The 22,825-nt window shown below is 38.0% G+C and overlaps 1 protein-coding gene across 1 annotated transcript in view; it reads left to right on the forward strand.

Moving 5' to 3' along the window:
- The window catches only part of LOC107293600 (plexin-A1-like), a 164,093-nt gene that overhangs the window by 139,990 nt on the left and 1,278 nt on the right, over positions 1-22,825 (forward strand). The window contains exons 4-6 of the mRNA XM_015822755.1: positions 15,350-15,450; positions 22,100-22,223; positions 22,386-22,539. Of these exons, the coding sequence (XP_015678241.1) occupies positions 15,350-15,450; positions 22,100-22,223; positions 22,386-22,539 (379 nt within the window). The remainder of the gene's footprint in view (positions 1-15,349; positions 15,451-22,099; positions 22,224-22,385; positions 22,540-22,825) is intronic.

Raw genomic sequence — 22,825 nt, forward strand, 5'->3', positions numbered from 1 at the left:
GCTGACAATCAATTAAAAACACCAATAACATCACAAAATTTAAAATTAATTAAAATGAAATATTTAACTTGTCTAATTTAAAATATAATTAAAAACCCCTCTACAAACCCCTCTTAAAAATTACCCTAGGCCAGTCCCGCTTGTTGGAATAGCCATGTCTTGAGGGCGCGGCGGAAGGAAGGGAGATCAGGGATCACCCGATCTCTGGGGGCAGCTCATTCCAGAGGGTGGGACATAAAATGACTTTATGTTCAAGAATGAACATGATTGTGTATTTTTATTTATTCAATATAATTTCCTAAGAAATTCAGGTGCGTCATCATTTTTTTCTCCATATGTTACTACAGTACAAACGTCTATTAATATTGTCGCCTAACACACAAAATCTATTGCTTGTGAAAACATTTGTACCACCAGTTTAACCCCTTAATCCTTTTTTTAGTAACAATATCCTTTAAAAATGGAATGCCTGACTGATGTCTTCTTGCAGTTCAAATATTTCTCAGTCCAGGTAGTAATTCCATCACTATTGGGTTGGTTCACCTATTCTGCCAAATAATTTTGTTTTGTCCTACTGTGAATGTATGAACATAGCTATTGTGATTTATAAACCAAAATTTATAGCATGTTTGGACTTTATATAATATGTAGCCGCCATAGGCAGCAGAATATTTTTTTTTTGTTTATTTCATTTATAAGGCTGTCTGCTCAACAGGCAATTCTATATTAATTAATATATGCTTTAAGGGCGACCAAATAGATATTCACAGATAATGCTAATACTAATAAAGATGCCGACATTATTACTTCTACCAATAGAGAAAATCCTGTCCACTGTTAGCCCAAAGCATCCCAAGTTTGTTAAGGGCAGCCACTGACCCTCAAACATTTGCTCACTCCTGATCTGTTTTTTAAAATATGTGAATGGAGATGTGTGGGAGTTTGTTAGATAAATGGATTGTACAAAATAAGGGATGTTAAAACCCTTGTTATAATTCCTGTTTTACCTCATCAGAAACTTTCATCTACCTGAGTTTTTTTTCCAGAATTAGAGATTGACTAAGGAGTAAAGGATGGACAATGAGGTTACAGCAGCAGAAGTGCTTTTGATCCTTGCTATTTCCTTGGTTCAAAATATCAAATGTCCAAATTTACTTTACTGTATATAGCAAAAGGGAAGACCTGGATTTCAATGAATGGAACTGTTGCCATCACATGTAATTTGGCAGTAAGAGGAGTCAGGGTTTTCCCCATCATATTTATCTCTAATTGAATGTTCAGTTGTTTGCTCAGGGAATGAAAAAGTATTTAGTTGAAATGGGAAGGAAAGGTAAACCTGTTTATTCATTTAATAAGTTATATGCCACCCACATCACCAAGGTGACTCTGGACAGTTTTCAAAGTGGCATTGCTTATTAGAAAGCAAATGTAGATACAGTACATTTAGCATCTGTTCTAAACTTACTAGAGCTCTTTTGGGGGGGAAAACACTATTTGACAGATTGCCTTTGCTATAGGTATTACAGAAATGTCTTCTGCACTATTCCAGCAAGATGTTTATATAGGTAAGGAATGCCAGAGGTGGTTTTTCTATGGAGAGTCTCAATCATCCAGGTCATGGTTGACACAAAGGTGCTTTTCTAAAGGCAACCAAGAAGCTGAAGAAACTTATTGGATGAGAAGTGAACTGTTTTCAAGGGAGGAAACCAATAAAGTCCAGTTGCCTTTTGAAAAGCACCTTTGGCACATAGGTAGTATTGTGGCTAAGTGTTTCAATATTCAATATTTTGCTAGGCAGTAGTCCTAGATTAAAGGCCATTTAAAGGTGATTTGAAATTTATTTGCTAGCATCCAGTTTTTAATTGTAGGTTCTTCTGCAATTTTTTCTTCCCTTACCCTGCCTTAAAAATATAAATAAAAGTGTGGAGTTAATAACATTTAAAGCTAATGATCACTTTTATGAGACAAGCACCATTGTAAATGTCTGCTGTGAAAGGTATAATAAAATATAAATTTCTAGAAATTGCAATGACCAACAAAAGAGGGCTGTTCCTAATCCACTCTTTGAATCACTGCTATTCCTCATCTTGATTAGTCCCAGTACTCCAGAATCAATTATTTATAATTGATTTTATCATGTCACATATATATTAATTCATATATATGTTACAAATAAATAATTCAATTAATACTATTTTCTACTATCCAAATAAAGTTGCATATGTAGTCAAGAGGAGCATTTTTTTGTTTTAAAAAAGGATCAGAATATAAAAGGTAGGCGAGTACATAAACTCTTTTTCACAGTGCTTTTTTTCTTAAAAAAAAAAAAAAGGTGCCGGAACTCACACACGTCATACAACCCGCCTTGCCTACCCTACAAGGTAGGGTGCCGGAACTCCGTTCTGGGCGTTCTATGAGAAAAAAAGCCCTGCTTTTTCATATCGGAAGGTCTACATCGGGTAGGGAACCTTGCCGCTTTTATGACTTGTGAACTTCAATACCCAGAATTCCTAAACCAGCCATGCTGTCTCAGGAATTCTGGGAGTTGAAGTCCACAAATCATAAAAGAGCCAAGTTGAAGTCCACAAGTCATAAAAGAGGCAAGGTTCCCTACCCCTGGTCTACATGAAGGAAGTACAAAATGTTGGTCATGGGCAAAGTTTGTTGCACTGCATTATCTGCCATGCTGTCAGGTTTATAATGATACAGACTACTTGGTGTGCACCTTCCCTGCACTTCATCTGCATCCACTGTACCTTTGTGGGGAACAAAACCTGGATGAAAAGCACATGAGACATCATAAGCAGATTTCTCATTCCATTTTTTCTCCTGAAAGAAAGGGAAACGGTATCTCTATTTATGTGTGCATAAGAGAGTGAGAGAGGATTATTGTGTCTCTATGTAGATTGGAGAGCAATTAACTTTACACTGAGGTGCTTTCCTTTACAATCAATTCATTTTAATCAATAAACTATTAAATATTAAAACGTTTTTTAGTCTTAGTCCTGCCCTTTTTAGAGTGGGAACTCTGAATAGCGTGCATGTGTGCATGCCCACACACATCCATAGGCATGCACATGCGTATGTACATGTGTGCCAAATGTATTTGTTACAGAAAAAAAAATTCTAAGGAAGTTTTAAGTGAGAGTTGCCAAGCCTAGGTTGTCAGACAGGGGTAGCTGGGGATTGCAGGGGACTTTTTATTTGTTTGTTTCTTTGGAATATCTTCTTTAATTCAGAATTATCTTCCTAGTTGAAACTTTTGGATACTTTTAGGTGCTGCCTGCACATATTGCACTACATTACAGATGACTAGCCTGGAGTTTACTGCAACATCAGTGATATGCCTATGACTGTCTTCTTCAGGAAAAGATATACAAAAGCATTTGTATAAAAGCACCACAACTATCTGATCAAGTTCATCTGTTCAAATGCAAACAATTTAAATGGAAGAAAAAATTGGTATAAAAACATATGGTTCAGGCATGTAAAATAAAGGCACTACAAACTCTTAACAGCTTACAATGCCATTCCTTCAGAGATTTTGTTTTAAAACAGATGAAGGCAAAAAACTCGGCCCTTCTTTCATGTAAAATGGCAGTTTGAAATGTTTGGTCAACTCTTGCCCATATGATTTTATTTTTCTGCTTGTCACCAGCATTTGGCAAATTCTTTATTTTGTTAGTCACATTTTCGTGGGCCCTGCATAGAAAAGGCAGTTAACGGATTGTAAAATGCAATCACAATGGAAAGGTAAGGAATACAGGTAGTCCTCTGCTTACCACAAGTGAGCCCAACATTTCTGTTGCTAAGCAAGACAGTTGTTGAGTTTTGCTCCATTTTACCACCTTTCTTACAATAGTTGTTAAGTTAGTGGCATGGTTGTTAAGTAAATCTGGCTTCCCCATTGAGTTTGCTTGTAAGGAGGTCACAAAAGGTGATCACATGACTCTGGGCCAATGCATAAATATGAGTCAGTTGTCAAGTGCCTGAATTTTGATTCTGTGACTATGGGGATGTTGCAAGTGTGAAAAATGGCCATAAGTCACTTTTTTCAATGCCATTGTAACTTCAAATTGGCACTAAATGAATGTTTCTATGTCAAGGACTACCTATATATCCATCTGTAGGTTGGTTTTCTCTGTCTAAAACACTGCAGAAGTAGAGCAGTCTGGAAGATCATGGACTAGTAGCCCCAAACAAGCCAGGAAAGTTGTCTCAGTCTCCTTAGCTAACAGGGACCTAGACTTTGTTTTGTTGTGAAAGGGTGAGGCATAAATTTTATCAATACATAAATACAATTATATTTGAAATGAAGGATAAGCTCTGCTCAGAAACAGATATACAATACACTGCTGCTCTTTAGACTGGAGAAATACAGGAAGAAAATACAGCAAAAATCTTATCTTACATTGCAGTCATTCTTTCTTTTGAATTCTGAGCTGATAAAATCAGATATTTTCTGTAGTGTAGAATCCTTTCCTCCTTCATCAATGCTTATCAGCAGTTACTCATATCCCAGTCCCACTTAGAACGCCTGCCTATGTAACCCTTTCAAAACTTGCATGCTTAGCTGCTAAATACCTCTTTCAAAACAGCTTCTTTGTTCCAATGCTTGAGGCTGAAGTGGCACACCTGCTATGAAAGAAAATGGCCTGCTTCAAAAGATTGCATGTCCTCTTGGTAATTAAACGGTCAAGCAGGCCTTGGAAAAATCCCAGATTCCTGAGCACACAGAGATCTAACTTCCCATGGTATCCCTGTTTTCTTTGGCGAAAGACAGATTTCTAGACATTCAAAATGTGTTTCCAGATCTAAACAAATGCCATCCAAAGCCTCTGGATTATATCAGTAGTTCTCACTTACTTGACTATGGGTGAAAATAAGATTCTGCTTTAATATGATGAGGCTAAATTGTCTCCACTGTATGCAGCATTTGAAGCAATCTGTGAAAGGAGTTAGATAGCGTAGCTTGAGGCTATTGCAAGCAGAGATATTTGACAGATTCATCTACAATTTAGGAGTGATGTCTAGAAGTAGTAATTTCCAACATTTTCTTACCTATTCTAATAGAATTGGGTAAACTTTGGACTGCTTACATGTAGGCTTCTGTTGGGGTGTGTGCTTTAACAATTTGGGCTTCAGTTTAGAGGTGGCTAGAGCTGGGAATTTTCTAAGGTAGAATCACCTTAAAACAGAAGATGGGACTCTGAAGCTAGTAGGATCACACATCCCTGTCCCATGCCTCTAGGACTTGTGGGGGGGGGCAGGTACATTTTAAGAGAGCTAAGTTGTTGAGGGAAAGGCTGACATCCTTCTTTATGAGGGCAAATGATGTAGTGTCATTTTCATACAGAGATCTGAACTGGATTCTGAATAATGCTCTAAAGGGCAGAGCTGGTCACTCCATGGTGCTGATACTTGTAGTGGAACATCTGCACACAAGTCAGAGCTAGGACTGTGTTTTACATGTGTCAACAGCAGGGGTGGTTACATGGAGGCCAATTTAAGCAGACTTCTTGATAGAAATGCAATTTGTACTTCAGTTTCAGTAAGTAATTGTAGAAAGAGAAGAGAGAAGCAGCATCAGTCAAAGAAGCAGAACTACCAAGGGCTTTTCTTGATTCCATAATCCAAGCCAGCAGAAGGAATTCTGCCAACCAAGAGTTCTCAATAGGACTTTGGAAAGAAATTATGTAAAAGCCCTTGAATTTTTTTTTATTTAAAAAAACTGGGTTAGCCTGGAGACAGAGGAAAATAATCCTGAAAAGATCCCTATGGGAGAAGCCATTGTTAGAGACTTGGAATGTGTTATAGAGCCAACGTGTTAATAGTTAACCCAGTGTTTCCCAATGTTGGCAACTTTAAGATATGTGGACTGCAGTTCCCAGAATTCTGCAGCCACCATGACTGACTGGGGCATTCTGGGAGTTAAAGTCCAGGTATCTTAAAGTTGTGAAGATTGGGAAACATTGGTTTAAAGTGTTCATTAAAGTGTTGGGCAGGGAGACGGCAGATAAGGTTCTAGTCCTCTCTCATGTCCAGAAACTCATTTGTAACTTTGGCTCAGTTGCTTTCCCACACAACAACTTCAAGGATTGTTATGAGGGAAAAAAATAGGTCATGTACTATGCTTAGCTATACATAATTTCCAAATTAAAAAAAAACCAAGCTAAAAGTTGCTGACTTCTCCATTTTAATTCCCCTCCTCCTTCCAGTCATAATCTAGAGTACATCTGTTTTTAAGAAGAATTCCAAAAGCAGTGCTCTTTTCCATACTAATTGATCAGTTGTAGTTATTTTTATATCTCAGAGGCCCATGCTCTGTCCTGGAAGAGAGGCCATTTTTCCATAGAAGAAGGCTAAATATTAAATCAGAGATCCATACCTAATTTATTTTCTATGAGGTAGAAGGGAGGAGGCAAGTGAAAGAAATCCCTCACAGAACATGGACAAACCATATGGGAAAAAGTTTTGTATTATCTTCATTTGTAATGGGTGGATTTGGGGGATTCTTTTGAACACGGACATCTATGTAGATTCTTTTGGCACTGAAACTATTGAATATCACATGAGGTTCATTTTACAACTAAGGTCCACATCTCCTTGGATACAAAAGAGGAGGCCTTTGACATTTGTTCAAGTCGCTGTGATGACACTGACTCAAGAATCATTCTGCTTGTACAGGTCCCTTTCTCTCACATTTGTGTAATAAAAATAGCATCCATCCACAGCATGCTGTTATCAGGATGTTGGTGGAAAGTAATTAAACGAGCAGTTGTAACAGAGCTCAAAGGGCCTGAGGAATGAGGGGATTTTAATCAAATCTGGAGGAGCAATTAATAAAGAACGTGTAACCCCTTAAGGGTGACTCTTCCTGGCAGATTAAAAAGAATGAGGGTTATAGTTTGTGTCTGGGGCAAAGACAAGTTAGTGCAAGACGCTCCTGTGGTTTTTAAAATGAGGCTTAGCCTGTGTTGTTGGTGATAATAAGAGTTTGAGAATTGGAAGCTAGGAACTGAATCTTTCAGCATCAATAGCAAAAGACACCCTGCTAAGAAGCAAATTTTTGTGTATGTATGATTTCGAGTCCACATTGACTTCTGGCAACCACACAAACAAGCCCAGCAGCTCTCTAGGCAAGCTTTTCAGAAGTGTGTGCTTAGCCATTGCCTTCTTGTTAGGGCTGAGAGAAAGTGACTGGCTCAAAGCCACCAAACCGGCTTTGTGTCTATGGCAAAATTAGAACTCGTGGTCTTGGAGTTTCTAGTCTGGTGCCTTTAACTGACTTTTAATAAGCAACTCTACAGTCTTATGTATTAAAAAAAACAGACAACTTTTATGCTTGGAATTTTGGAAACTATAACATACAAAAACTTATTTTCTTCTTCTTCTTCCTTACAGTGGTGATACAAAATATGTTTTACAATCTGTTCAGTTGAGCCTTTTTCTAAAAAAAGATCAAGGCATTTGTGATATGGGGAAATGCTATGTACTGACTAGGGAAACTAAAGTTTTCAGCTGATGCAGTTTGTAACGGAGTTATGTATGTTGATACAGAGATCATAGCATGGAAAACTAAGCCTGGAAAGCATGCCTGAGGTATCCTGCAGCATTTACTGTTGCATACAGAACCGAAAATATATCCAAGAGCTCTTTGATATGACCACTCATGGATCAGTCTTTGCAACTTCTGAAAGCCATATAAGTTTTGTTATGGGTAGTGATTGTTAGTTACTTTCTTTTCATTTGATTCACTTAAATTGCATAACTAATTTGGGATTTTCAGAAGTCTTTGCTTTTGAACCTAAGATAAATTTCAAACATACATTCTCTGTTTGATGACTCTTCTGGAAAGGAAAACGCTTGATTTAAAACAAGCATTTTGGGGTAACTAATATAATTTTTTCCATTACCAGAGGCTTTTTCCTCATTATTCATCTTCTTGGCCTGGATAGAACATTTAGTAAAACAAAAATTGCAGAAGTACCTGAGGAGAGGCCTGCACAATTGTGGTGTTTCGACCTGAGCAGTATACTAGCTTGGTGCAATGGCTTACCTGGAGTTTGATGAACCTAATTTGGCTGCTTGAAAACATGGTGTGAGTTGTTTTCTGCTGATTGACAGTAGGAAGATACTGCGCCTCACTTATTTTCCTTTTTGCTGACATCTGACATCTATGAATGTCAGTGCCTTCTTCCAAGGGCTGACCTGAGATCACCTGGCTGGCTGGGCTGGCTCGGTCTCCTAGTTTGTATCCGCCTGCCTTAACCATTTCACCAAACTAATTCTCATTGCATCTATAGTCCATCACAAAATAACAATTTATCAGAAGACAAACTGGTATTCTCTATGGATCTCTAGGATATTCCAAAAAATGACACAATTGGGAAGGGTAGATAAGGGTAGATGTTTTAGTTAAAAATATTTGTTTTTTTAAAATTCTAGACAGGCTTGAGCAGTGGGTTGAAGCAAATAGGATGGAAATTTACAGAGAGAAATGTAAAGTTATACACCTGGGTGGGAAAAATTAAGCCAATAATCTATGATTGGGTGACTTGGCTGTATTATATGGGACAAGATTTGTCTATTTCATCAACCCACAAGTTAAACAGCCAGCTGTGTGATGCAGCTGCTAAAAAGGCAAATGCTATTGAGGTTCATTAACAGGAATATAAGATCAGACTATGGGAAGTGAACCGTTCTGACAGCAATGGACTCCTCAGTTCAAAAAGAATAGTGATAGATACAGCAAGTTCAGCAGAGGCCCATTGAGATAGTGAAGAGTCTGGAAATCAAGCCTTACAGGGAACAATTAAAGCATCTGAATATATTTAGTTCACAGAAAAGCTGATTGAAGGAAAATATGATAGTCTTCAAATAGGTGAAGAGGGAATAAACTTATTTTCTGTTAGTACATGTAGCTTAAGTAGAATCAGTGTGCCAAAAATTCAAGGGAATAGATTCAAGGTTAAACATCAGTAGCAACTTTCTGAATGTATAAGTTGTCAGAGAATTGAATAGGTTGAAATGGTGAATTCTCCTTCATTAAAAAAAACCCCCTTCAATGCTCTATCAAATATTACATATCAATCAAAATCAACTAATCATTTGAGTTTAGAGTGGGTAGCCAATAGGTGACTTGGTAAAACTTCCCCCTGTAATAAGGTCTAAGGCTGTGCCCCCACGGACAAGCTGGATGGTCATCTATCAGAGATATTTTAGTGAATGCTGCAGATGAGACTAAGTTTCTTTCTAACTTTGATTCTGTGATTTTAACCCCTAGTTCCATTTACCTTTGTCTCTCTTTTTCTTTTTTGGTCAAGTTGGCACATTTATGGAAAGAACATTCAACTGTTTATTTTCTATGAAAGCCTGGACTGCCTTTGTGGAAATAAAGAATGGTGCTTTGCGTTAAGGCAGTCCTGCAATTCCTTTGCAGATTACGATAGGCAACCCGACACCCGCTGGTTGGGTTGGGGATCCCAAAGGTAGAAGATTAAAATAGCACATTTATTTGTCTTGGAAGTCAATATAGGTTTTGTTACAGCTCCCTAAAGCTAAAGGGCAGTACAAAGACTTTACTGGTGTGTTATGTATAGTCAGATTCTAGAGGCCTTGAAATTGTATATGCTATATATGCTTCTACAAATGTTTATAGGCTTCAGTGCTCCCATTGTGCTAGACTCTGCGTTTCCATACTGTGACTCAGAGTCACCTCTTTTATTCACAGATGAAATGCACAATAGTGTTCCCTCTTCTGATCTGAAGGATTACCTATATAAATGTTTTAAGTTTGGGAGAATAATTTCTAAAGTGGTTAATCATGCTCTTTTTTTAAAATAAAAAAGCAAGATTAGTTGCTTTCTGAACTTGGTGTCATGGTTCCAATAGAGCCAAATAAATCAGGACTCCAAGGCTAGAGGCTTCCTCAAAGAACATGTTTATTGGATACAAAATATCACCACGATCAAAAGTGAAACCAAGTCTGAAAGTCCCCATAAAGCAGCGGTTCTCAACCTGTGGGTCGCGACCCTTTGGGGGTCGAACGACGCTTTCACAGGGGTCGCCTAAGACCATCAAAAAACACATATTTCCGATGGTCTTAGGAACCAAGACACTAGTGAGAATTTCTGCTCAAGGTTATTTTCGCCAGCCAGCTCGGGCAGACAGGAAAGCAGCCGCCTCAGCAGCATGGCGGGGCTGTGCTACCCATCGCAGAGCAGCTACTGCCGCGTCGCCACGGCTATGAACCTCCTGCTCGGTGTCTTTCAGGTCCTCTTGCCTGGCTTCCGTCTGGGAGAAGCGCAGGGCCAAGGTAAAAAAAAAAGCCTGGCGAAATACTCCCGAGGGGTAGCGTCGATCTGTAGCGGGAGGTGAAGGGGGTGGGTGGGTGGGTGGGGGTCGACCAGAAGGGAACCGGGTCTGATAAGGGCGAAAGTTGAGTGAGGTTTTCCCCCTCGCCTCTCTCTCCGCCTCCCTTTGTCAAGCGGCGTCTCTGGCTGCTGCCTTCCCAGTCGCCGAGAAAGGGGGGAAAAAGAGCCGTGAGCGAATTCCCCTTTCTGCCATGTTGCTGAAAGCTTTTTTTTTTAAACGACCGCTCGTTCAGAACTCCTCGGGGCTTGTTTGCACGAGCTTGTGGCAGATCAGTAAATAAAGGGGTGGGGGAGCCAAACCGTCCAAGGCGTTTGCACCCTGAATGTGTGGACGCTGCTTTCATGATTTGCCACCACCACCCCCTCTCTTCCCGCCCTGCTCTAGCAATGCGCTGCTGCTTCTGCTGCTGGCTGAACTGAGCTGCGGCGCCGAGCCGGTCCCCACGTCTCCTGGTTGCCCGGCCATGCTCCGCCCCCAGCCGCCCTCCGCGCCACGCCGGAGCCTCCCCCGCGCCACTCGGCCCGCCTCCCTCGCCGTCGGAGGGCATCTGTGTGTGTCTCCAGACCTTACTGGACTACCATCCCCAGCAGCCCTAAAAAGCACTGTGGAAGAGTGGGAATGCTGGGAGTTGCAGTTCATCACCATCTGGAAAAACATGACTCTCCAAAGATCCATCCTTCCTTCCTTCCTTCCTTCCATCCATCCATCTCCTTCCCTTCCCCTTCAATCTCTCCTTGCTTGCTTGCTTCATTCCTTCCTTGCTTGCTTCCTTCTTTCCTTCCTTCCTTTCCCCCTCAATCTCCTTCCTTCTCCATCTCCTTCCTTTCCCTTTCAATCTTCCTTCCTTCCTTCCATCTCCATCTCCATCCCTTTCCCTTCAATCTCTCTCTCCTTCCTTCCTTCCTTCCTTCCTTCCTTCCTTCCTTCCCCCTTCAATCTCCTTCCTTCTCCATCTCCTTTCTTTCCCCTTCAATCTTCCTTCCTTCCATCTCCATCTCCATCCCTTCCCCTTCAATCTCTCTCTCCTTCCTTCCTTCCTTCCTTNATCTCCATTCCTTCCCCTTCAATCTCTCTCTCCTTCCTTCCTTCCTTCCTTCCTTCCTTCCTTCCTTCCTTCCTTCCTTCCTTCCTTCCTTCCTTCCTTCCTTCCTTCCCCTTCAATCTCCTTCCTTCTCCATCTTTTTCCTTTCCCCTTCAATCTTCCTTCCTTCCATCTCCATCCCTTCCACTTCAATCTCTTTCTCCTTCTTTCCTTCCTTTCCCCTTCAATCTCCTTCCTTCTCCATCTCCTTCCTTTCCCCTTCAATCTTCCTTCCTTCCTTCCCCTTCCCTCCCTCCAACATTTTTGAGCAAGGAAGAGTAAGCTTCTCCAGCGAGCATTGCTATATTGTTTTTGTGATTAATCACTATACTTTAATTATGTTCAATTCGTAACAATGAAAATACACCCTGCATATCAGATATTTACATTACTGTTCATAACAGTAGCAAAATTACAGTTATGAAGTAGCAACGAAAATAATTTTATGGTTGGGGGTCACCACAACATGAGGAACTGTATTAAAGGGTCGCGGCATTAGGAAGGTTGAGAACCACTGCCCTAAAGAGTTACACTATTACAAAGTTAAACTTCCCACCCCAGTACTATGCAATCATCCACGTTCCCCAATAGAATAAGTTGGTGGGCTTTCTAACAAAACGCCCAACCCTCTAACATAACCGATAGAATGACCTTGGTTCCCATGGGACACTTAATTGTTTAGTCTAGCAAAATCCTCTGCACCCCCTCCCATTCATGTGGCAACCTAGAATGAGCAAGATGGCTTCAGCCAGGTTCATTGTAGAGTTGACACCAGGCTTTTCTGATTAGCCAATTGCCCAGGAGTTAGATTGTATTTCACATTCTGGTTGTCTATAAAAAGAGTAACATACAAGTCTTGCTGATAATATTGTGACCAGGAGTGGATCTAAAGAGGGATGCTGGCATTGCTGTCTGCTTCCTTTTCTGTTTTAATAATGAAGAGTAACTGATAAACTTTTGGGTAAATAAGACAAACATTGGCTCCCAGAAAATTGTTGAAAACATTGGCTCCCAGAAAATTGTTGAAATAATTTCTCAAAAATATTAAATGCATGGAACAGATAAATATATATTTCTAGCTGTCTTCTGGAGAGATCTACATTAGAAACAAAATAAATACATCGTAACTGAGAAACATGTACATATTTTGAGTCTTTCATCCTTATCGATCTTTCATCCATAATGAAACTATTTTAGATATTCTAGTGGAAATTGGTGGCAGTCAGTAGCTCTGTTTTCATGAAAGGAGAGAATGAACACAAATATTATAGAACAATGAAGTGAGAGACTCCATTTTTTAGCTGTATACATTCACTCAATGTCTGTCTAATTTCTACATAGATGAGGCTCAGTCCATATGGCCAGGAACTATGAAAAACAGATTTCTAAATTGAAGAAACATGATAGTGAAGTTGAAGCTGAGTATGAAAAATAATTTGGCTTGTTTGATTTTGGTGTATTGGGCCAGGAAGCTGCTATGATTTATAAAAGTTAATGGTTTAGTGTGACTATATTTTTTCTGATATTCATTGAATACCCTTGGCTTGGTTATTATCTCACAGACATGATGTGATACACACACACACACAACATTGAAATTTAAAATGGAGTAAAGTTGATTGCCACATACTTTGGGAAAGGTTGAGAAGATACAGTTGTTATACTTTCAAGAGATATATGTTGGGAAAACATTCATACTGGCACAGGTGTGCATTCAGCAGCTGTTAGACTTCTGTTTCACACCACTCTAGTCTATGGTGTGGATTCTATGTTCCTTTCAGCCATTCCCATCCTCATGATATTTCCTTTCTTCTCTTTTAGAAACATCAGTTCTTCTTAGCTAATGTTCAGGCGTAGGCTCTTCTGAGTTGGAAACTGATCTAACAGACCCAGAATTTAATTTTCTAGACTCAGGAATGACTCAGTGGAATATTGAGAAAATTGAAAGCACAAAAAACTTGCTTCCTTTTCCCTCTGCTGTGATCAGCAACCTCAAAGAAGTAGCAGGGTGTCTCCAACCATTGACCTTGGACTTAGAAAGAACCTTGGTGTTTGACCTGTATTTCATTGACCCTTTTAGGCCCACTGAAGGTATTTGCCTTTAAATGTGATTAAAATTATTTTAATTCATGAGCAAAGTAAATTTGCATTTTGTTCTTTTTCCCTCCTCCCTATATAAAACTACTTAATTTGTATGAGGTTTTCTGTACCTTTGTTGACATTCCTACCTACTATCTTATCTCTTCAGAAAGAGATGTCAAATTTTCATGTCTAAAATTCAGTTGTAATGTTCAGACAGATCCTTTTCTTATAATTCCTGAATCAGTCCTTAGGTGATTTCAGCATGAACTATTTCAGTTGGAGAATGCATGTATATTATTTTATTGAAATTTAGCTATTTCATTTCAGCACCATTTCAGGTTTTATAGCACTAAAAATAGTGGGCTGAACTTCCCCCCATGCTAGGGCCCTAGCAGCCTAGCTGATATGCAGAATGATCATAACGCAATTATGCTGGCAGGTGATGATGGGAGCCCTAATACATAATATATGTAGAAGATGATGAGTTGGGGAAAACTATAGTGTTTTCTAAGTGTTGTGAAGGATTATGTATTTGAGGCAGGTGCAATATTAGGCCAAAACGACCACATGCAGATTAAAAAGTGCCTCCCCCCCTTCCAATAACCACTAAAGTAAAATGTTTAGATGTGATGGGGAGAATTTCACAGGGGGTAATCATATTTGCTGTAATTGTCTACAGCAAAATAACTACCTTATCAAGGTCCTGCATACTTTCTGGAGTGTAAACCCATACCACATTATTTAAAGGTCAAGTGGAGATTTCAGTAAAAAAAAAAAAAGTATGCTTCCCTTGAACTAGTAGAACAAGCTGAAGGAATGATAACATAATTATGAATTCTAGAATACTTTCAATGCTAACTGAATTGCTTCCCCCCCCTTAATGATTGCATTGAAATCATGTTGTGTAGTCCATGGAGAACAATTGGGGTGGTAGACAAAGAGTCCTCTGCCTCACCTTTTTTCAGTGCTGCCATCTGTTTCACAAAGGCAGTGGTGTTTTCTTCTGGCAGAAGCAATGAAGTATTCTTTTCAACAGCTGGTTGTCATAACACCCCTTCCCAATTACCTATATCAAAGGAGAATTGAATGTTTAAAAGATGGTTGGTAACCATAATTCCTTCCCCTTAGTACTAACACCATAATGTTGTAACATACAATAGTATTAAACAGAGAGAGTTGGTGTTGGGAAATAATTGTCTTGAGTTGCCAAGAAGTGCATCTCTGTTTCAGCCAAGACCCCTTTTAAATTATATTAAATTAAATTTATATAATTTATGCACTGGCAATAACAAAAAAACCTGGAAAATGCATTATATCAAATTATAAAAAAGAACAATAACTGATGGCAAGTCCAGGTAACAGCACCCACGCCCCTAAACAAATCCAACAGGACACCATCCACCCTAACTCAAGGTATAGGACAGGGGTCTTCAAACTTGGCCCTTTTATGACTTGTGGAACTTCAACTCCCAGAATTCCTCAGCCAGCGTGACCCAGGCTTTGCAGAATGCCTTCAGGATGGGAGCTACATGGAAGTCAGGGGGAATCTCATTCCATAGTGCTGGTACCATGCCAGAGTGAGTGCACTTCTTCTTTTTTTTTTTTTTAGACCCTGCTTCTGAATTTTTCACTTTTTTCTTCCTCAATAACCAATGAATAAGCTGCTGAAACTGAGTGAATTATTTTCAGTTGTCTGATGGTAAATGGGGAAAAAGAGGAAGCACTGGGAATTTTACATATGAATAAGAACTGCAGCTTGAAAGTCTCTGAAGTAAGATTTTATTTAACACTAGCCCTTTTGTCCCCCAGGTGACTCGTGTGCCAGTGGAAAGCTGTGAGCAGTATGCAACATGTGCACTGTGCCTGGGTTCTAGAGATCCTCACTGTGGTTGGTGTGTCCTACATAACATGTAAGTATGCTGAATTGTCTCTTGGTTTGATTTGGCTTGGCTTGGTTTGGTTTGATTTGATGGTGTCTCCTGACTGTTATTCTCCATACTCCTTTATTTATATATAAAAACTCTGTTCCACTGTTGAAGCTTACTTTTGACATTTTGAATGCTTATAAATCTGTTACAGTAGTACCATTAATCTTTTATTTAGTAACAGGGTCATGTACAAAAAGGAATATGGGAGCTCAGGGTTGAGTTGAGGGGTCCTTCATGCTCTCTGAGCTTGGTTGTTTTCTTGTGGAAGTTTCATTACTCAGCTAGATAATATCATCAGTGTTAGCACAGTCCTAACACTGATGATGTTACCTAGTTGGGTAATGAAACACCTGCAAGAAAACAACTAAGCTCAGAGAGCACAAAGCATCCTCATATAATGTTAAGTTTAGAGACTGAAATAGTTTTTTGCTCATGTTATATTGATAAACAGTTTTTCTTTTGTTTACCTTATTTTAATCACTATGATTTGCATTTTTACTGTATTATCACTAATATAATTGTAATTGTTCATTTTCACCAATAAAACTAAAAATGTATTAATATTACATTCTGTAACACCTTACTATTATAGTTCCTACTATTGAGCGTATGTCAGTATGAAATACATGAGGCAGAACCCTTTGAAGAGTATAAATAAGAGAAAGTAGCAAAAGATGACCGTATTAGTTAAAGTTAAGTTAAATCAGAAAACAATTAGTTAAAATAATGTGTGCTAAGGTAAGAAGGACCCATCAAAGAAAGGCAAAATGGTAGAAGACATAGAGCTGAAAAATGACAGGAGGCCTTGATAAGAGGTGAGTTTGGAGTAGTCACAATGCTGCTATGAGATCTAATTACTCAAAAACAAGAGACTATTGAACATGAAGTGATGAAGAAACAGCCAGAGAAGGAATTCATTTCTAGATCTGTTTATGGGCTTTTGGTGGCACTTGGTTAACGTCTATAAAAAATAAAAAGCAGGAAGCTGTGGAGTTTTGCTGTCTAATGGAACTCGGGAAAAATGCTATTTTTTAGTGCAGCACTGCTCTCTTCGTGTTTATATAATACTGAGTTTATGGAGTTATTATAAGATTGCAATAATAATATTGAAATGCTGTGCATACTCATAAAAGTGCTATAACTAAGATAAGGATAAGGATGCCGTTATCATTTGATTTTGTAATGTTTGGAAAATTACTTGTTTTGCTTGAGTGAATAGGCCTGTCATGTATATTCAACCTTGATTCTCCTATGGTAGGACACCGCAGCAAATTTTCACAGGGGTTAAAAATTCTGCCCATTGTAGTTGTCAGGAACCCCTTATCCTTCTGATTTGCATGAATGTGGAAACCAGCACAGTGGGGAATAGAGCAAAGAATTGCTGGTAGGCTTCACCTGTTTATTTCAAGCTGAGAGAAGTAAACCTCAATGTCTGGTATGTATACTTAGTCTCCTCTTGCCTCTGTGGTAAATGCTTTATGCTATAAAGCTGATTGATGGCAGCCAGCTCTGAGTTGCCAGTTGTCTACTGCATTGGCAGCTTCTGATGTGTGGGTAGTAAGGACTAAATTTTATACTTACTATCTTGAAACACAGCAGGAGTCACCCTCATTCCAGCATAGATTGACACAGACTATGCATTTCCCCAAAATAGTTTGCTGTCCTGAGACCAGTTGTCCATGGTTTATTTATTTAGCGAGGATGTGCAGCAACTTAACAGTGATACATACACACACACACGTACATCCCTATGCATATATAATGAGTTTAGACATTGAATTACTTGTAGTAATGGGAAATGGGAGGGTGGTGGGAGTAATGGCATTAATGTAGCACATTTAGTTCTTTCTGCTTGAAAATATTTTATTTCGTCTATAGTTTAAAGAAATTTTCCTAACGACTTTATGAATGCAATTTGATTGCTCAGCATGAAATGTCAATGCTTGTAGCTATCAAATGTTTCCAGTTATATTGGTTGATGCATCAAATGCAGGCACCACAATGCTTCTTGTTTGCCATACTGGAAAAGTTAAGATTCTTCAATTGAAAGTGGCTTGAACCGGGTCAGTGCTGAGATGCCAATCCAGGAACATTTGGCAACAGGGAATATTCTTGGGAATCAGCTCTAGCCCTGTTTTAGCTGCAGAGGAATAGTATGAAGAAGGCATAATTTTTTAGACTCATTAATCTGATTTTTTTGAAGATCATGTGCCTCTGCTGCTACTGATCAAAACTACCTTACAATTCAATGTCTTTAACTCAGGAATTGGGCCTCTCATATAGGGTTACTAATGAAAGCATAAGAGAGTAGGGGCAAAACAATAATTGAAAGACATTAAAAGGGTGATTTTCTTTGGGCTTGAGGGGGGAAAGTTGTTAGAAGTTACAGAGTCCTGACTGTTTAGCCATGTGGAGCATTTTAATTAAAATTCAAAGACATCTCTTTCCCTGAAGCATCCCAAGGATATAGGTGGAATGTTGTAGTGGCTCAGAAACTCCATTGTGCAGTGTCATGCTGGCACTTGCTAGGGAGATAAATCATTGAGATTACTAAGACCTTGAAAGGTGCATGTGTATCTGCTTATACTGTATTGCCCTCTGTTTAATTAAATGCGTTCTATAATGAAATAATGTTATCACAAATGCAGGGAGGAGAAGTTGAAGAAACCCATTTAAACTTATTAATGGAGGCAGAATACCTGGATAGAACAGTGCTATGGGGGCAGCGGAGTGGCTGCCTTTGATGAAATAGATGGAATATTTGCAGCTGCTTATTTGAATTGCTTGGAGTTGCTTAATCGAGAGCATAAATGAGTGTGATGAACTGTTAGGCTCAAAGGAAATTGAAGCAGGACTCCAGCTCCATTAAAGCCACAATACATGAGATGGGAAGAGCATAGAATTGATTAGGGTAGGATATTAAAGGATGAGCCCTACAGAAATTTTAAAAAGGATCTAAAAATGCCCAGGTATAAAGTTGCATCATCAGTGTCATACAGATAGTGAGAACTGAATCACAAAATTCCCAGCTTGAATTTTGATTCTGCCATGAACTTGCTGATCTTTACAAAACTACTATATGATAAGTCACAGAACAGGACAGAGTCTCAATGTTACTCTTTCTTATTCTTACCTACTAGGTAAGAACTTAACTAGTAAGTTACTCTTATTGTTGACTTCTTTCACTTGTGTAGCGAAGAAAGCAGTTTTGGCTGTCATATTTTAAGGAGAATGTTAATGATCTAAGATATGTCTGGAGGATTATGATGAATATGTTGAAAGATTGTAAGCATTGCATATGCTTATTCTTTTTAATACATATTTAATTTTCTAATTTTACAATCATGAGTACTTAATAAACAACATCTTGTCTGGATCCATTGATAATTCAGTGGTACATATTAACTTTCTCAGTCTAGTTCCAATACTACACTATCCAGTGCTTTCTTGATCCTATCTTCTTCCAGTGGTATGCAGTTTTCCACACTGGGAAAATACAATTCTTGTTACTGTTAATACAAATACAATTACAAATACAAAATCTTCATCACATTTTTCTGGTATTATACATAATATCGATAGTGTCAGTTTATAATATCTTTTCTAGCCAGAACATATCTCAATTGCATTTGCACTTAAAATCCATTTGTTCAATCAATATCCTGTTCAATCAATATTAAAATTTTAATTCTCCATCAATGTTCAAAATATCTCTATCAATTTTCTCAATATATTATATTTGGGTAACCAAAAGCTTCTCATATTTAAACCCTTTTAGAATTTTCATATTTCCCATCTCATAACAAAGTATAATATTCTAGTTACAAATCCTATCCTTCTGATTATAATACTTCTAACAGTTATCTATTTTCTTAACCATATTAAACATTTGTTTAATAGCATAATATCCCATCTAATAGGTCATAACCCTGTATTTTCTTCAGTCTTGCTCTAGCTTTCTTCCTTTGCCAAATAACTTTCCAAGTCAGTACATTTGAATCCTCAAGTAATTTTTCCTCTGCTTTTGTATATATTGTTTGGAATGAGGAAGACAATTTGATTGAAATATTTTTGGAAGAACGCTCAACCCATTTATATTCATTAAACATTCTTCTCCTTCAGTTTTTCTTTTCATTTCTTGTTTGTCAATATTCAGCATTTCTCCTAACAGCTTTATCATCCGTTCGATCAGCTCTTCTTCCTTATCCTCAAATGTGTTGAGATATCTTTTCCATTTCTGGTGTTATCACTGCATCTTCTAATTTTTCATTTGTCTATATCTATCTGTTAATTCCTTCCTTTAGGTCCTCCATCTTTGGATCCGTTTCTTCTAATTTTCCTATTGTTTTCTGGGTTACTAGTTCCCTCTTTGTAGTCATTGTCTGGATTTGTAACTTTAGGTTAGAAAATTGTTCTTTTATCTCATTGGCATTATTTTTAGTCTCATCCTGAAATCAATCTTGGATTGATTTCAGCATAGAAAGAATTTATTTCTGAGATTCATTAACATATTTTTTGTTGGTATATCAAGCTGGGAGCTTCGGAGACAAGTGTTAAAGATGGTTTTTTACATTTGAGGCTAGGTATGAAAACCCATTTTGTTTTTGTATGTAGTCTTTATAGTCCAATAGGGTCCCCAACACAGATAGGCAGCCCAAGAGGTTTTTTTTTCCCTTTTCCCAGCTGCAGTCTGAAAAAGTGAAGGTTTCCAGGAACAACAAAGATCTAAGTCCAGGCTTCAAGCCAAGTTTCCTTTAAGCATAATAAATTGTACTTTTGTGATTCGCCACTAGATGTCGTTGACACCATCTTCCAGCTTTCCAAATCCAAGCCTATTTTACAGATTTTCAACTAACTTCTCTAAAAAAAGTCTCAAAGGTACTTGTAGTCCCAAATTTCAAAGCTATATATCTGTATTAATTCCAAATTGATCTTGTAGTTTTCTCTATTTTTCCCCAAAGCAATTAATTTGCTGCTTTTCTTTTCCTGAGGGAACGGGGCAAAACCTTCCCCCCTCTCTCTCTCTCCTTGGAGAGGATTCTTTGCTTTGAGCATTTTTTCCCCAGGAGAGTTGTATTAAGGTCATAAAAAGAGGATAAAGTCTCACCCAGTTCCATCCACATTGCTCAAAAATTGCTAGTTAGTCCTTATCTTCAGTTGTCAGCAGCTTCTGACTGTCCACACGAATGTAGCTAGTCTTTCCCCTGCCAGTTTGGAGGGCTTCCTCGGATCCAGCAGAAGGGCTGCCGCCCCTCTGCAGTCGATGAGGGTTCCCTCCCTCATTGCCTCTCTGGGGTGACTTTCAACCCTTTTTAGGGTCCCCAGCAGGGCAAAATCGAACATGGAAGATGGAGCCCCGTCTTCCTGTGTCCGTTACACCGCGACACCTAACTGGAAGTCAGCATTGCATATCCTTATTCTGAGAAGACATAATTCAGGGTATCATGGTATCCATCTTTGCATGTTTGAAAAGCTGTTACAAAGATGAAGGAGCTTGTTGTTTATAATATCCAGACCAACTAGTTCAAATTACAAGACATTTTGTAACTTTAGAAATGTTCTCTTAGCTTTTAGATAACCAATAGGTTTGAAAGTGGAATGAATTATCTTTCCTTCTTTTTTAAAAAAATAAAGGTCTGATAAGCTAATATAGTTCTAAAGGATTTCTTCCATCATTATCATATTGGATGAAATACACATTGAAACTATTTCCTATTCTATGACTTATCATGTAGTGGTTTTGTAAAGATCAAGTGCAAAAGCATGTGAAACTCACTGCACTCTTGCAAGCATTTGTACAAACACTGAATATTAAGAAGCTGTTCAGCACAGTAAGTATTTGTTAGATTATTGTGTTACATCATTAATAATCCATACACAATTGCAGATGAAATTAAAATCCCATCATAAAGATAGTGATTTAAACTTTAAGGAGTAATAACATCTAGGTTGGGAAAAAATGAAATTTAATTAAGCAAGCAAACCAAAACAGAAGAATAAGACTTGTTCTCACAATTCACATTTTATTGCGGTAAAACATAAATTTTAATAACCTTCTAAGAATAGACTTTTGTACTATCATTAAGGCTTCCTCTGAGAAAATATAACACTGTTTGTAAAATGTTTCATTTACTCCTTTCTCATTAAGATTAATTTTAATGTTAGTAAAATAATGCATAAAATCCATCATTGCATGCCATCGTGACCTAGGCACTAGTTTACTTACAAATATGGATGTGGGTTCAAGAGCAAAATATAATATACAAAAATAACTTGAATTACCAAAGAAATATTTCAGTGACTATTTGAATGAAAAGTTTCAGTACTTATTGTGAAGCATGTTTTCAATTGATAATATTTATGGTTTCTTTTATTATTTGTGTAATGTAGGAATAGCATTAAGGGCTTTCTCCTTTATTTAAGCAACTTTTATTCCATTTCAATTGTAACTGACAAAGCAGTTATGAAAGGTGGATTAGAATTTAAATAAAACTAAAATGAACTAGCAAATGAAAATAAAATAGGTCTTTGCATGCCGTTAGTCATCAATGTAGCAACATAATGAGAACATTGTTAGTTGTAGCTAAAGATTACCACAGTCTAATAGATACTGTTTTTTGCTGTTTCACAGCTGTTCTCGGAAGGAGCGTTGTGATCGAGCCGATGAACATCGGCGTTTTGCCTCAGATCTGCACCAGTGTGTTCAACTTACCGTTCAGCCTAAGAATATATCAGTCACCATGTCAGAAGTCCCGGTGGGTCATTTTACTTTAAATTCCATATAGTCTTGTTAACTATGTCAGTATATTTTTTTAGGATGGTGAAGTATGAAGGTTTTATTGTAGACCCCCTTTTTTAAAACAACAACAACAAATAGATCACTGATTATTTTTTTTCTCTGTATGTCATTCTGTCAGCTGGTTTTGCAAGCCTGGAATGTTCCTGATCTCCTGGCTGGTGTGAATTGTTCCTTTGAAGATTTCACTGAATCTGAAAGCCGCATTGAAGACGGCAGAATCTACTGTAGTTCTCCATCTACAAAAGATGTCATACCTATTACCAGAGGACAAGGTGAGTTAATATCACCTCATCATCCTGCAGCAGTTAAATATAGAATAAACTCAATGTACTTAAGAGAACTGAGTTTTTTAACAAATATTTAAGTAATACAAACGTTGAGCCAGTCTATGTAGTTTATTGTTAGGATGGAAACATAGAATATATTATGTAATCTGTTTTAAAATGCTTAAAATTGTGTCTTCTGTTTTTACAGTGTTTTTGTAAATATCTGTAGATATTTATAATCTCGCCGTTTTGAACCTGGGTGCATTTTCACATATTTATACAAAGTATGTTA

The sequence above is a fragment of the Protobothrops mucrosquamatus genome, unplaced genomic scaffold (genome assembly GCF_001527695.2).
Source record: "Protobothrops mucrosquamatus isolate PMUCROS unplaced genomic scaffold, P.Mucros_1.0 scaffold1668, whole genome shotgun sequence".
In the NCBI taxonomy this organism is placed as follows: domain Eukaryota; kingdom Metazoa; phylum Chordata; class Lepidosauria; order Squamata; family Viperidae; genus Protobothrops; species Protobothrops mucrosquamatus.